Below are 12,349 nucleotides of genomic sequence, written 5' to 3'. Positions count from 1 at the left end.
CGTACATACACACAACAAAATTTATTCCTATATCTATCTACATATTGAAATGCATGCATTTAACCAACACCTCCTATTTCAGGGTTCAATCTAATTTTCTCCCTTTTCATATCTGTAACTCCATTCTCCAACAGTGAGAACCTTGGCTTCCATTATCTTTAATATATTTACTTATTTGATCAACCTGCCTGTATGTAACCATCTCCCATCTTGGCTACCCTGCATGTCTCACCCTGCTGAGGCTCTGACTGTCTGTGCTGGGCTGTGCAGGGAGTATTACTGTTTTATGATAAGACTACTATAAAAACTGATCTTAGAGTTTTGTACAACTCACAGCAAATTCTTGTTTTATAACTATTCTTAATTTACGTAAGGCCCCCGCCAGTGTCTACTGAATAAAATGAATCTCTAATAATGGCTGAATACCTACTATGTGCCACGCACTGTCATAATGAATGCTCACAAGGACCCTAGGTGGTGGGCACTGCCATTCCTCCCATTTTATAGATGCGGAAAGTGAGGCACAGAGAAGTTAAGTAACTTGCCTAAAACCACACAGAGGGATTCAAACCCAAGTAGTCTGAGTCCCCCTCACTTTCTGCTTTCCAAATGAATGATTTAGGTGAGATAAGCAAATAACAACTGATCATGGGTAAGTAGTAAAGGATGATGATCATTCTATTTATACAGTGCTATTTAAAGTTGAGAAAACCTGGAAATCATTTAAATGCCCAGCAGTGAGGAACTGGTTAAATCAAGTAGGAAGAGTCCATAAAGTATTTACTAAAATTACTGCAGAATTTAAGAGAATTATTAAATTAATAAAACTGGCAAAATTTTAGCAACAGGAGAAATTGTTCATATTTGTAATGAGGGGAAAAATAACAGTAAGTCACCAACTATTCTAGAATGTGCTCTAAATTTTTCACCTCCCCACTAACCTGTCCCTTCTTTGTTATGAGGCCTGGCTTGTTCTGTCCTGTAGAGCCAGGAACTATTTTCCAGTCCCAGGCACAAAAACATTAAGTAAAAGTGAAGTAATCTTACCAAAATATCTTTTATTGCAATTCTCATCACTTTTTCAGTCTCAATTATTTCCAGAGGTCTGGCAATTGCTTCTGTTCTCTGTTCCTATGGGAAACAATGAAGCGAAATTATTTTTTCAGAAGACGAATTCTCAAGACCAATTCCCCTGTCTAGATATGGCTTATGGACTGGTTCTCAAAAGCTTCATTACTGTGTGGGTCTCTGACGCAAAAGCACTCCTGTCATCACCTCCTCCAAGTGTCTTCTGTAATCCTCCGGCCAGCCTGGCCTCTCTCCAGTGCTCAAGGTTCCCCTCTCCAGCCATAGGCCCCCTGTATCCTAACACCATGGGAACCTGAACTCACCATCTAGAATCTTTTCTCCCAAATTTGCTTCTTTTACTTGCATTCCATTCAGGTGACCCCAAGCCAAGTGCAGCTCAACTTGCTGTCTGAACCCCCTGCCAGCCTGTACAATCTTCTTTGTGATCATGTCCCTCTAAGTTGCCTATCACTGACAACTGTAACTAATGAGAAGAATCAGCTCGGCCCTGCCCCTAGCACTAACCACTAACCATCAAGGGAGGCATCTGTGCCTATCATATCAGTATTGGAAATTTCCGAGACATGGGACTTCATTGCGGATGCAGTTATGGGGTTCCTGGAGCACTTTATCAAATCCTGTCTCGTGCTTCCTTTATTCCACAGTATACATTACCTCCCCCACAGTGGAAAAGTATTGAGGGCAGGGACCGTGACTTACTCAAGGACACAGAGCACAGTGCCCTCCTTGCCTGTGGTTGGTGTTGGTTCTCAATGAATATTTTGTTGAGTGTATGAAAAACATATATTGGATAGGGGATCTTCCTCAGATCATGACTGTACACAGAATTTGAGAAGTCCTACATTCAGGGTCTCTTGGCTTCCATGGCAACAGTTCGGCCTCTGATTGCTCCATCAATTCATTACAGGACAGTGCTAAAAGAGCCCCCAGGGGAATCCTGGTGAGCCTCACAATGAAGCCAGGGCTCTGCTGGCAAATAGCAAGTGACCAGCTCCTGTCTCTGGGACTGTGAGGAACACGTGTAGACATGTGCACTACTTGCACTATAAACAGAAAACATGGAAAGCTGGGAGCTGCCTCACTGCTTATCTAAATTAGCTGTCAGACATTATGTCAGGTTTGTTCTGCCAACTACACTTCACCAGGTGGCAATATATCAAGAGCAGGGATGGTGAGCTAGCACCAAGTCCCCAGCTTCCAGTCTGTTCCTAGGGCAGAAATGAAAAATGCCATTACACTGTAGCAGCAATGCCAGAACACAGGCAAGGCAGTGAGAGAGCAGTCATGGATGATACACCTGATGGGAATGGAATGAACTAAGTGCATTTAATTCAAAAACATTAGATGTGAGCATGTATGCTTCAAATGCCATAAATCCTCACAGGTAAGAATTAAACAGCACTCCATTTCTTCTCCAACCAGTAGGTCCCAAACTCTGCTGCTCGCTGGAATCACCTGGAGATCTTTAAGAATCTGGCTCTCACCCCCAAACATTTTGATCCACTGGTATGGGGAATGACCTGGATGTCGGGTGATTTAAAAAGCTCTATAGGAGCTCCAAGGGTGTTTTACGAACCCACTCTTCAACAGCTCGTTAAACACAGTGGACAGAGCATCCTCCTTGACTGGCATGGGCTAGAATAAGGACTGCAAATAAGTTTCAACTGTAACATCAACTTCAAATGATTGGTAGTGACTGCCTAGATTAATGACTGGTTCCCAAACTCTGCTGTACGTTAGAACCACCCAGGAGACTTAAAACTCCCAGTGCCCAAGTCACATTTCATACCAATGACATGAGCATGGAAGCCAGACATCAGTAGTTTGTAAAGATCCCCAGGTGATTCCACTGGGCAACAAGATTTGGGAACCACAGGCTCAGAAGAGCATTTTGTTGGGAAGAATGCCAAGGCTGAGTGTACCGGGGGAAAGCATCATGATCAATAAAGTCGGCCACGGGCACAAGGAGGAAAGTTTCAGCAACAGGCACATACTTGCTATTCCTGAACTAGATGTCAAAGGTGTTAGAAACAGACCAGAGCCCACCAGAAGCACGAACAGCAGCAAATACCATATGTATATTACTTTCCCACACAGTAGCTCATTTAATCAGGTACCGTTTAATAAAATCAAAAGAACAGGAAAAAACAGAATTGGAAAAGAAACCTTGGAAATCTGCTTAGCTAAGGAGGTAACTGAGTTATCTGAACACTGCTTACCCTCAACTCCACCTCCTTGCCCAGCAAGTCATACAGAGATGCTCCCTTGGAAGTGATTTCAGAAGCAAGCTGCCTGGCTGCTTTCAAATCTGCAATCTGGAAGGAAAATATCAAAAACAGAAACTTCAGTGACAGGTTTTTATTAGGCATTCAGAAAGAATCAATCTGTTCATATCGGTTCCCACCTCCAGTCAGGATACTTGACTTACTTGACTATAGAACACATTTTCCACAAGACACATATTTACATCCTGGAGAAGAGAGTTCCCAAAATGTCAGTTTAGGAAACACTGATCTAAGTACAAATTAGACCAATTCCAGGCCACCTGAAAAACCCAAATGTCATGTCAAATGTACTCTGCAACAAGGAGGTGTGGGGGCTGTGAACGTTGACACGCTTCCTATAATAAGGGACCCTGGCGGTGGTGGGGTGAGCAAAGGAGGGGCAAACTGAGGGACACATGCCTACCGCAGAACCCTGATGCCCTATGTTTAACCCTCCCTGTCCCCTCATTCTCTGCCTTCAGGCTGCACTTCACTGGGCTGCTGTGAGCTCAAATGAGCTCACAGGCATGAAGGCCTTACAAGCTCCCACAAGGCACTGCTGTGAAGATGATGATGATCTGGCCCTGGGCACAGCTTCTTTCTTAGGATCTACACGTCACACCCTCTTCCATGAATACACTAAATTTCCAAAGAGCCCAAACATTTCCCAGCTCAGCTCCCTCTCCCTCTCCCTCTCCCCAAAACAAGGAATTCCCACTCTCTTTCATTTTCAAACCACTGACAACTCCTGCTCTTCATTCACAGCTGGTGACTTCCTTCCCATTTCCTCAGTCCTCAGGACTCCTCTCGCATAGCTGCTTCCTCACCAGCAGCGAGTTCCCAGCTTCCTCTCTGGGAGTCCTCTCATCCGCCCCACTTCTCAGCACTGGAGTTCAGCAGAGTCCAGCCGCACACTGCCCCCCACCCCAGACCTCCCTTCCACGCACACTCCCCACAAGCTCTCAGCTCTGATACCAAGATTAAAGCCATGAGCTGAGGCTTAACATCTCCACTTGGACACCTCGTGGACATCGCAAACATAACATGTCCCAAACCAAACTCCTCATCTTTCCTGCCAGACCTGCTCCTTCCAAACTCTTCTCCAGTAGATGGCAACTTTGTCCTTGCAGGAACTCACACCCAAAACTTTAGAGCCATGATATCTAATATCGTGCCCACTAGTCACGTGTGGCCATTTTCAGTGTTAAACCATACAAAATTTAATAAAACTTAAAATTCAGTTCCTTGGTTATGCTGGCAACACGTGGCTAGCGACTACCGTATCGCGTGGCAGAGACACAGAACACATCCACCAGCACGGAAAGCGCTACCAGGCAGGGCTGCTTCAGGACCTTCCTTGTGCTGCCTGCTTTCTTCCAACCTACACCCAATCCATAAGACCTACCTTCAAAATATGCTCTAACCTCTGACCACTTCCTCCCAGTGAGGATCTGGCTCCTGTGTATGGTTTTTCAGGCCTGACCACAGGCAATCCCGGAGGCTTTACCTGGCAGGCCTCCTGGGGAAAGCTGCACTCGAACACCAGTGCACTGCAGTCTCTGAAGAGAGTTGCAGTCAAGGAACCAGGCCCTCTGGCCAGTCATGTTCTCATAAAGACCTGCATTCCTAGGTCTCTTTATCTGAGGCCTTGGGTCCAGGTCCTCTTCAGTGCCTCTGCTGAGGCCTCCTTATTGGGGAAGGCGGGGCAAACACCTTCTCCCACACCTCAGGGGGCATTAAAACTGCCAAAGCAGTCTTATGAAACAGGGAGTTGACACTTCCTCTGGCTTTAGCCCCTTGCTTATACCACTGCAGTTAGTGATTAAAGACACAGCTTTCATGTTTGGCTTGTTGCTTTAATCGAGTCCTCCGACGCCTGGCAGTTCACTCTCTCCCCAAGCTCAGCTGAGCACCTGACGGCCACTCTGCTCAAAGGCGCTGTCACCTCCTGCTTTCTAACAGGTCTCTGGGCTTCCACTTTTTTTCCCCCTTCAGTCCGACTCAATCCAGCAACCAGAGTGATCCTTTTAATATGAAGTTTCAAGTTATGTACTTCTTTGTTCAAAACTCAACGATTTTCCACCTCAGAGTCAAAGTCTTGACAGGAGCTTTCCAGGGACCACAGGCCTGAGGCTGCCTCCCATCCCAGCTCTCATCACATGGCCCCCTTGTGTTTCCTCAAACACACACAGCACACCTTTCCACTGAATGGTTTGCTCCTTCCCTCCAGATCTCTGCTGAAACCGTCACCCAGTCCCTGAGGCTGTCCTAGCCCTCTATTTAAGACACCTGCCCCGGCACCCCAGCCCCTTCCCTGCTTTACTATCCTCCACACATGCAGCCCATCTGACCTGTCACTCCTTCTGCTTTGCGGTTTACAGTCTGGCTCCCCCAACTGAGCCGCGGGAACAGAGGATTCCTGTCCTTGTTGTTCACGCCTGTATCCCCAGTGCTTGAAGAGTGCCTGGCAGATAGCAGCAGGCTTTCAATAAAAAGTTGCATTTATTGTCCCTTCTGCTTTGATCCAAATGCTGACGAGCACAAAACTGACAAATGGCCCTCAGTCAAGGAGTAAGGAAAGAAGTGATGCTGTATTGATACAGCCCATTTCAGAGTTTGAGAAATAAACATTCCATCCCTCACTACAAGCCTTGCATTGTCCTTACCTTTGAGCTAAGGTCAAACTTGAATTTGCTGATATCTTCCTCTCCTATTTTAGAGTCCTCCATACCTTTGGTCTTCATAGCATTATAAAGGACAGAGGTGATCTTCAATAGTTCTTTCACTGCATACCCGTCTGCTTGATAAAGCTTCTTAGTATTGAGTTTTATATGTGCCTTAGTGGCCTATTTTCAGATTAAAAAAAAAAATGTTTAAGACCCATTCCACGTAAAATCTAAACCAAATTCCATGTAGGTCATTTGAAAATGTCACTGCCAACAATAGGGATATAACCAAATCATTTTAAGAATCAAACTCTCAGGACTTCCCTGGTGGTGCAGTGGTTAAGAATCTGCCTGCCAATGCAGGGGACACAGGTTCGAGCCCTGGTCCGGGAAGATCCCACATGCCACGGAGCAACTAAGCCCGTGTGCCACAACTACTGAGCCTGCGCTCTAGAGCCGTGAGCCACAACTAATGAGCCCGTGCGCCACAACTACTGAGCCTGCGCTCTAGAGCCCGTGAGCCACAACTACTGAAGCCCACGCGCCTAGAGCTGGTGCTCTGCAACAAGAGAAGCCACCGGAGTGAGAAGCCTGTGCACCACAACAAAAGAGTGGCCCCTGCTCGCCGCAACTAGAGAAGGTCCATGCGCAGCTACAAAGACCCAACACAGCCAAAAATAAATAAATAAATAAATAAATAAAAGAAAAAAGCTGTAATGTCTTAAAAAAAAAAAGAATCAAACTTTCAAGTTACTCATATATTGCAAGTGGGTATATTGACTGATACAATCTTGATGGAGAGCAATTTGGTAAATGACAACAAAATTAATTACAAATGCATATGTCCTTTGGCCCAGCAATTCCAATCCTAAGAACTTATGCTAGGGATATACATATTCACAAACAAAATGATATGTATAGGTTATTTGTTACAGCATTGCTTCTAAGAACAAAAGTTACCAACAACCTAAATGCCTACCTGTATAAATTACATAAGTTATGGTATAAAGATGCAAGCAATACTACTCAGGTGTAAGAGAGGATAAAGAAATTCTATGTGTATTTGAAAAGTTCTCCAAAATGTACTGTTACATGAAGACAAGATTCTAAACGGTGGTGTGCAGTATGCCACCATTTGTGTAAGAGGAAGGAAAAGGCATATACAATCTATTTGCTTAATTATGTCTAAAGAAACTCTGAAAGATATTAAGAATAGTGATCACTGGGAATGGAACTGGGCTGATGGCAAACAGAATAGAAAGTCATTTTACTCTATATTGTTTCATGATTTAAAAAAATTTTTGAACCATAAAATATATTACCTATTCAAAAATAAGTAAATAAAATTCTTTTTTAAAATCTGCATGTTATTTTATTTCCATTAGAAAAATATTATCTATATAAAATTTTGGTCCAGTTTCTTCTCCTTTAGCTCTACTAGGTTTGAATACTTAAATACTTTAATTTTACTCAAGTAAAAGCAGGATCATATATCTGACATGAAAAATAAATATTTCACATCATTAAATTAATTGGGTTTAATTAGGTGTGCTCTTTATTATTTCTCAGGAATAGTAACTCATCTTTCTTGTATGTTACTTCCCTTTACTTTCATTTATCTGAGTAACTATGTAATGCATGTCTCTTTTCCCACATCCAGTAGTACGAGCGTTATGTAAGCGTAATTTGTAATGTCAATAACTAGATTCATCATTAATCTTCAATTTATGTTCAATTCCCCTTATTATATGGTATTTCCATAATAACTTCAGATATTTCAGTCAACCTTACACTTTGCAACAAAGATTGTAAAAATTAAGATGTTAATTTTAAAACATTATTAAAATTCCAGACTAAATAACCCTGGGCCCACTTAAAGTGATGCTGTCACAAGATGTCCTGGAACAGCTACTGCTTCAATTTCAACACGGCCTCCTTTGGGCAAAGCAGCAACCTGGTAAGCAGCTCTCACAGGAAAACTACTCTGGAAATATTGTCTGTAGATGTCATTGACAGTATGTCAGCCAGCAAAACAGTTGTTTTTATCACATTCGTGAACTCACAGCCTACTGCTTTCAGAATTTCACCCATGTTTGTAAGAGCCTGTTTAGACTCTTCTGCCACCCCTCCTGGCACAAGCTGTCCACTTGCAGGGTCCATGCCTAGCTATCCTGAAACGTAAATGGTCCTGCCAACTAACACAGCCTGACTGTAGGGACCAATGGCCGCTGGGGCATGGGACTCTAAATTTCTTAACAAATAATGAATTAAAAACAAAAAACCCAGAAAACTTTGTTGGTAAAATGGCTCCACAGAAATCTGGTAATGGAGTGTGTTTAGAAATCTGGGACTTGCCTGGTGGCCCAGTGGTTAAGAATCCGCCTGCCAATGCAGGGGACATGGGTTTGATCCCTGGTCCGGGAAGATCCCACATGCCATGGAGCAACTAAGCCCATGCACCACAACTACTGAGCCTGCGCCCTAGAGCCCGCAAGCCACAACTACTGAGCCCGCATGCCACAACTACTGAAGCCCGCGCGCCTAGAACCTGTGCTCCGCAACAAGAGAAGCTACAGCAATGAGAAGCCTGCGCACTGCAACAAACAGTAGCCCCCACTCGCCACAACTAGAGAAAGCCTGTGCAGCAACAAAGACCCAACGCAGCCAAAAATAAAAATTAATTAATTTTTTTAAAAAGAGAAGGAAAAAATACTTTTAAAAAGAAATCTGAAAGCAGCTCTAACTAGGCTTCATCTCCTTCTAATGTATTTAATTTTACAACTCCATCAAAAAACTGTGAACCAACCATGAACTGGGCAATTGCCTTAATGAAGAAAACTCGGTCTTGTTCAGTCTCAACATCAGAAGGGATGTCAGTCTGAGGTTCATACCTATGGCAGAGAGAGAGAGAGACAGAGAAGACACAAGGTAATTAAGTATAAAGTTCACAAAAGAGAACGTAAAGCAACTGAGAGGACAGTGGATCTGTAACAGGAAGCTCTCTGAGTCCCCAGCTAAGGCAGTAAGAGCTAAGAAAGGCTTCAGAAGCAACACAAAATACCAAACATTCAAGAGAACAAATCTTCACCTAAAAATAGGTTTTACAAATTTCAAAAATCAAATTCGGGGCTCAGCTTACAAAATTAAATCTATTTCAGACTGCAAAGTTTCATTAAAATAATCAGAACTATTACTCTGGCTGCCTGCCCTTGACCCAGTGGAGTTCCTTTCTTCGAGTAACTGATGACACACCGGGGTCGGCAGACGGCAGCCCTTGGCCTCTTCCTGTACAGCCCGCAAACTAAAAAGGGTTTTTACATTTTTCAAAGGTTATAAAAAACACAAGGAAGAATACATGACAGAGATCTTATGTAGCTTGCAATGCCTAAAATATTGACTATCTCCTTAGCAAAAAAGTTTGCCAACCTGAATCATATTAGATTTTTCACACAAAATGAAATCTAAATTGTTTCCAAGCCAGGTACTCAGCAGAATGTGTGAGGAGGTCCTGTCACTCCCTGATGAAGGTGAGGGGATGAAGAGGAATGCAGACCAGCACCCCTGTGTCGGCTTCCTACTGAGAAACATTCTCCTTTTACCGCTGCCTGGTACACTCCCTTCTCCCACAGCGTTCTTTAAACTCAACTGATTTTTAACAGGTTACAACCAAGTTTGTCAAATTTTATTGAACTTTTCCTTTTGCTTCACAAAAGCATCCTGTTTCTAGGTAGCTAATGAATAACATCTCATATTCTTTCTTAGACCTCAGTAAAGTGCAGTTCTAACCTTTTCACAAGCCAGAGAAGCACTTCAGATACAAGTCCAAAATTTGGTGTGCGGAAATTTTCCATAGAAATATGTCGAGGGTATCCCAAGGCTCTCATCATCTCTGTAAAGTCTGTCCAAGGTAAAACACAATGTAGTCAGTTCCTCGCCAAACAGCAACGACTTATGAATGCAGACACTTTCTTTGTTTTCTCTTCTTACTCCCAACCTACTGACACTTTTATGGACTATTTATCAACTCTCTAAGAGGGAAAGAAAAAAAGAGATAAAAGTTAAAATACCTAATCTGCTTATTTAAATTCAATGGGAGAAGAGGAAACTGTACATTGAAATGGGGTTTAGGGATTGGCTGTGAATTTAATTTCTCTCTTGGATACCTCATTTATCTCTTGGATATCTTTCTCTTTACCACTCAAAATGAGGACTACCTGGTCACGGTTTAAATGTTAACCGTGGGGTCTTTTTTTTTGGGGGGGGTGATGGTGGTAGGGTGAAGTTTTGTGTGTTATTTCTGTATTTTTTGTGTTATTTCTGAGTTGACTTTTTTTTCCCCACTGAGCATATAGGACCTTAATAACACAAAATTTAAACATTAGTTGCATTGTATTTAGAGAAATCTTCAAGAAAATGATTGAACTATTGAGCAATATTTAGATGTATTATGAAACAGACTAAGAAACAGTAATACTAATACGTGTTGATACCAGATGCTGCAGTCACTAAGCTTTAAGCAAGACTTGGAAATAAAACATCTTTTTAGTTCCCACGATGTGCTAAGACCTGTATTCAGTGTGCTTCTGGCTAAGTAATGTCTGTCTTCACTCTTCTTGAAGGTGGATATTCAAGATGTCCCAATGACATTCACAAATAAGCTACTTGGGCCTTGGAGATTAGTCTGGATTTCACAAGACAACAGAAGAGAAGGCATAAGCAGAGGAAAGAGAAGCAGAGGGCCTCTGTTGCTGTTTTGGGGGATATTTAAATACAGCAATGGAAAATAAAGCAGCAGCCTTCCCATCACACAGTAAGCCCTAAACACTTCTTGCCGCTAAGTAGCAGTGCTGTTCTGTTAATTCTACAGTATTATTGTCAAAATGGAGACAATCTGAATAAGAATCTTACCATGAATTGCATAATGCACAGCATTCATTTAAGGTCAAAATGCTCAGAAATCCCCTTCTTGTACACTTTTCCCAACACAACTACATTCAACGTCCCCTAGCAGAAGGCTGGCCTCCCTCAACTATGAGGAAGGAGAAACTTGTCTCTACAACATAAGGTCACCAAGAACCTCCAAATCCCAGAGGGCACAGATTCACACAATAGTGCTAATAGGCATCAATAACATGTGATGCCTCTTCCTATATATTTCCATTATAGAAAAAAGAGCAATTCACAACTGAAAGGAGTAATCTTTAATGGGGAAATTTCAGGCACCAGCAATTGTTAGAAAATTGGCCTTAAAGAGGCCCCTCAGATCACACCAAATTGGCAATCACCTGCTACACCTATGCAGGTGGAACCAGTTGGCTGAACTGCTTCAGATTCAGAAAATGAAAGCGGATAAAAGGCAAGAGATTCATTCACACAGTCCTACCTTTTGATCCTCGCTTCCACCCAGTTCTAGCTGTGTGACCTAAAGCAAACTACTTTACCTCTCTGCCTCAAAGTATTTCATCCAGAAACTTATACGAACCACCTTACTGTTACAGTGAGGACTAAAATAAGATATTGAATGTAAAATGTCTGGTGTGTAACAGGTGTCCCCCAAAGTAGTAGTAACTAATTCTCTTTTCCCCATTCTTCCACTTCCCCACCCTCCTAGCAAAGCCTTGGGTTCCCTTCTCCCCACCAGCCCCTTTAGAAAAGATGCAAGCTTTGGAGGTTAGACAACCTGATTTCACACTTCAGCGCCAGCTCTTACCACCTGGGTCCCCTGACCTGACCTCTCTCTGCCCAGTTCCTCATCTCTAAACACAGGAGCACAGTTGTTCAGAGGAGTGAATGAAACGATGAACACACATAAGACAGTAACTAACTACCTGGCAGATCATAAAAACTCGAAAAAACAGAAGCCTCAATTATTATTCACCAGCCCCCTCCTCGGTTGTTATTCGTTTCCCGGAGCTCTAAGCTAACCCAACTCAAAAACGGTCTCTGCGTTTTCCAATACAGTAGCGAACAGACCCATAAGTCAATTAAAATTAGATAAAATTAAAACTTCGGTTCCTCAGCCGCACTAGCCGCATACACATACACAACCTCCCATCATCGCAGAAAGGGCTATGAGACAGGGCTGGGGCGCTCAGCCTGGGGGGCGGCGGGCCAGGGGCGCCCCCGAGCCGCAGAGGCCCGGGAGGGGGCTCCAGCGCGGGAGCCTCAGCAGGGTTCAGACAGGGGACCCGGCGGGCCGGAGCCCCAAGTCTCGGGAGGACCGCAGGTCACAGGGGTCAGGGTTGCTTACTGCGGAGGTCGCGGAAAGACATGGCGCCCTGGTCCCCAGGACCCGGGAGTCTCCTCCGCTCGCCCCTCAGCGCTCACGGG

At 43.5% G+C, this 12,349-nt stretch overlaps 1 protein-coding gene across 4 annotated transcripts in view; it reads right to left on the bottom strand.

Annotated features, from left to right (window-relative positions):
• Positions 1-12,291, bottom strand: part of CLUAP1 (clusterin associated protein 1) — a gene marked incomplete at both ends in the record, with an annotated part of 50,185 nt that extends 37,894 nt beyond the window's left edge. For 3 of the 4 annotated variants that reach the window (XM_079718445.1, XM_079718446.1, XM_079718447.1), the window contains 6 exons: positions 1,048-1,131; positions 3,309-3,404; positions 6,020-6,199; positions 8,826-8,910; positions 9,806-9,917; positions 12,270-12,291. In XM_079718445.1, the coding sequence (XP_079574571.1) occupies positions 1,048-1,131; positions 3,309-3,404; positions 6,020-6,199; positions 8,826-8,910; positions 9,806-9,917; positions 12,270-12,291 (579 nt within the window). Of the gene's footprint in view, positions 1-1,047; positions 1,132-3,308; positions 3,405-6,019; positions 6,200-8,825; positions 8,911-9,805; positions 9,918-11,304; positions 11,357-12,269 lie in introns of those variants that run through there. The other variant, XM_079718448.1, reaches the window with a different exon arrangement.
• Positions 12,292-12,349: the final 58 nt, after the last annotated feature.

Source organism: Hyperoodon ampullatus (assembly GCF_949752795.1).
Source record: "Hyperoodon ampullatus genome assembly, chromosome: 14".
NCBI classification, from domain to species: Eukaryota; Metazoa; Chordata; class Mammalia; order Artiodactyla; family Ziphiidae; genus Hyperoodon; species Hyperoodon ampullatus.
This window is presented reverse-complemented; position numbering and strand designations above follow the sequence as displayed.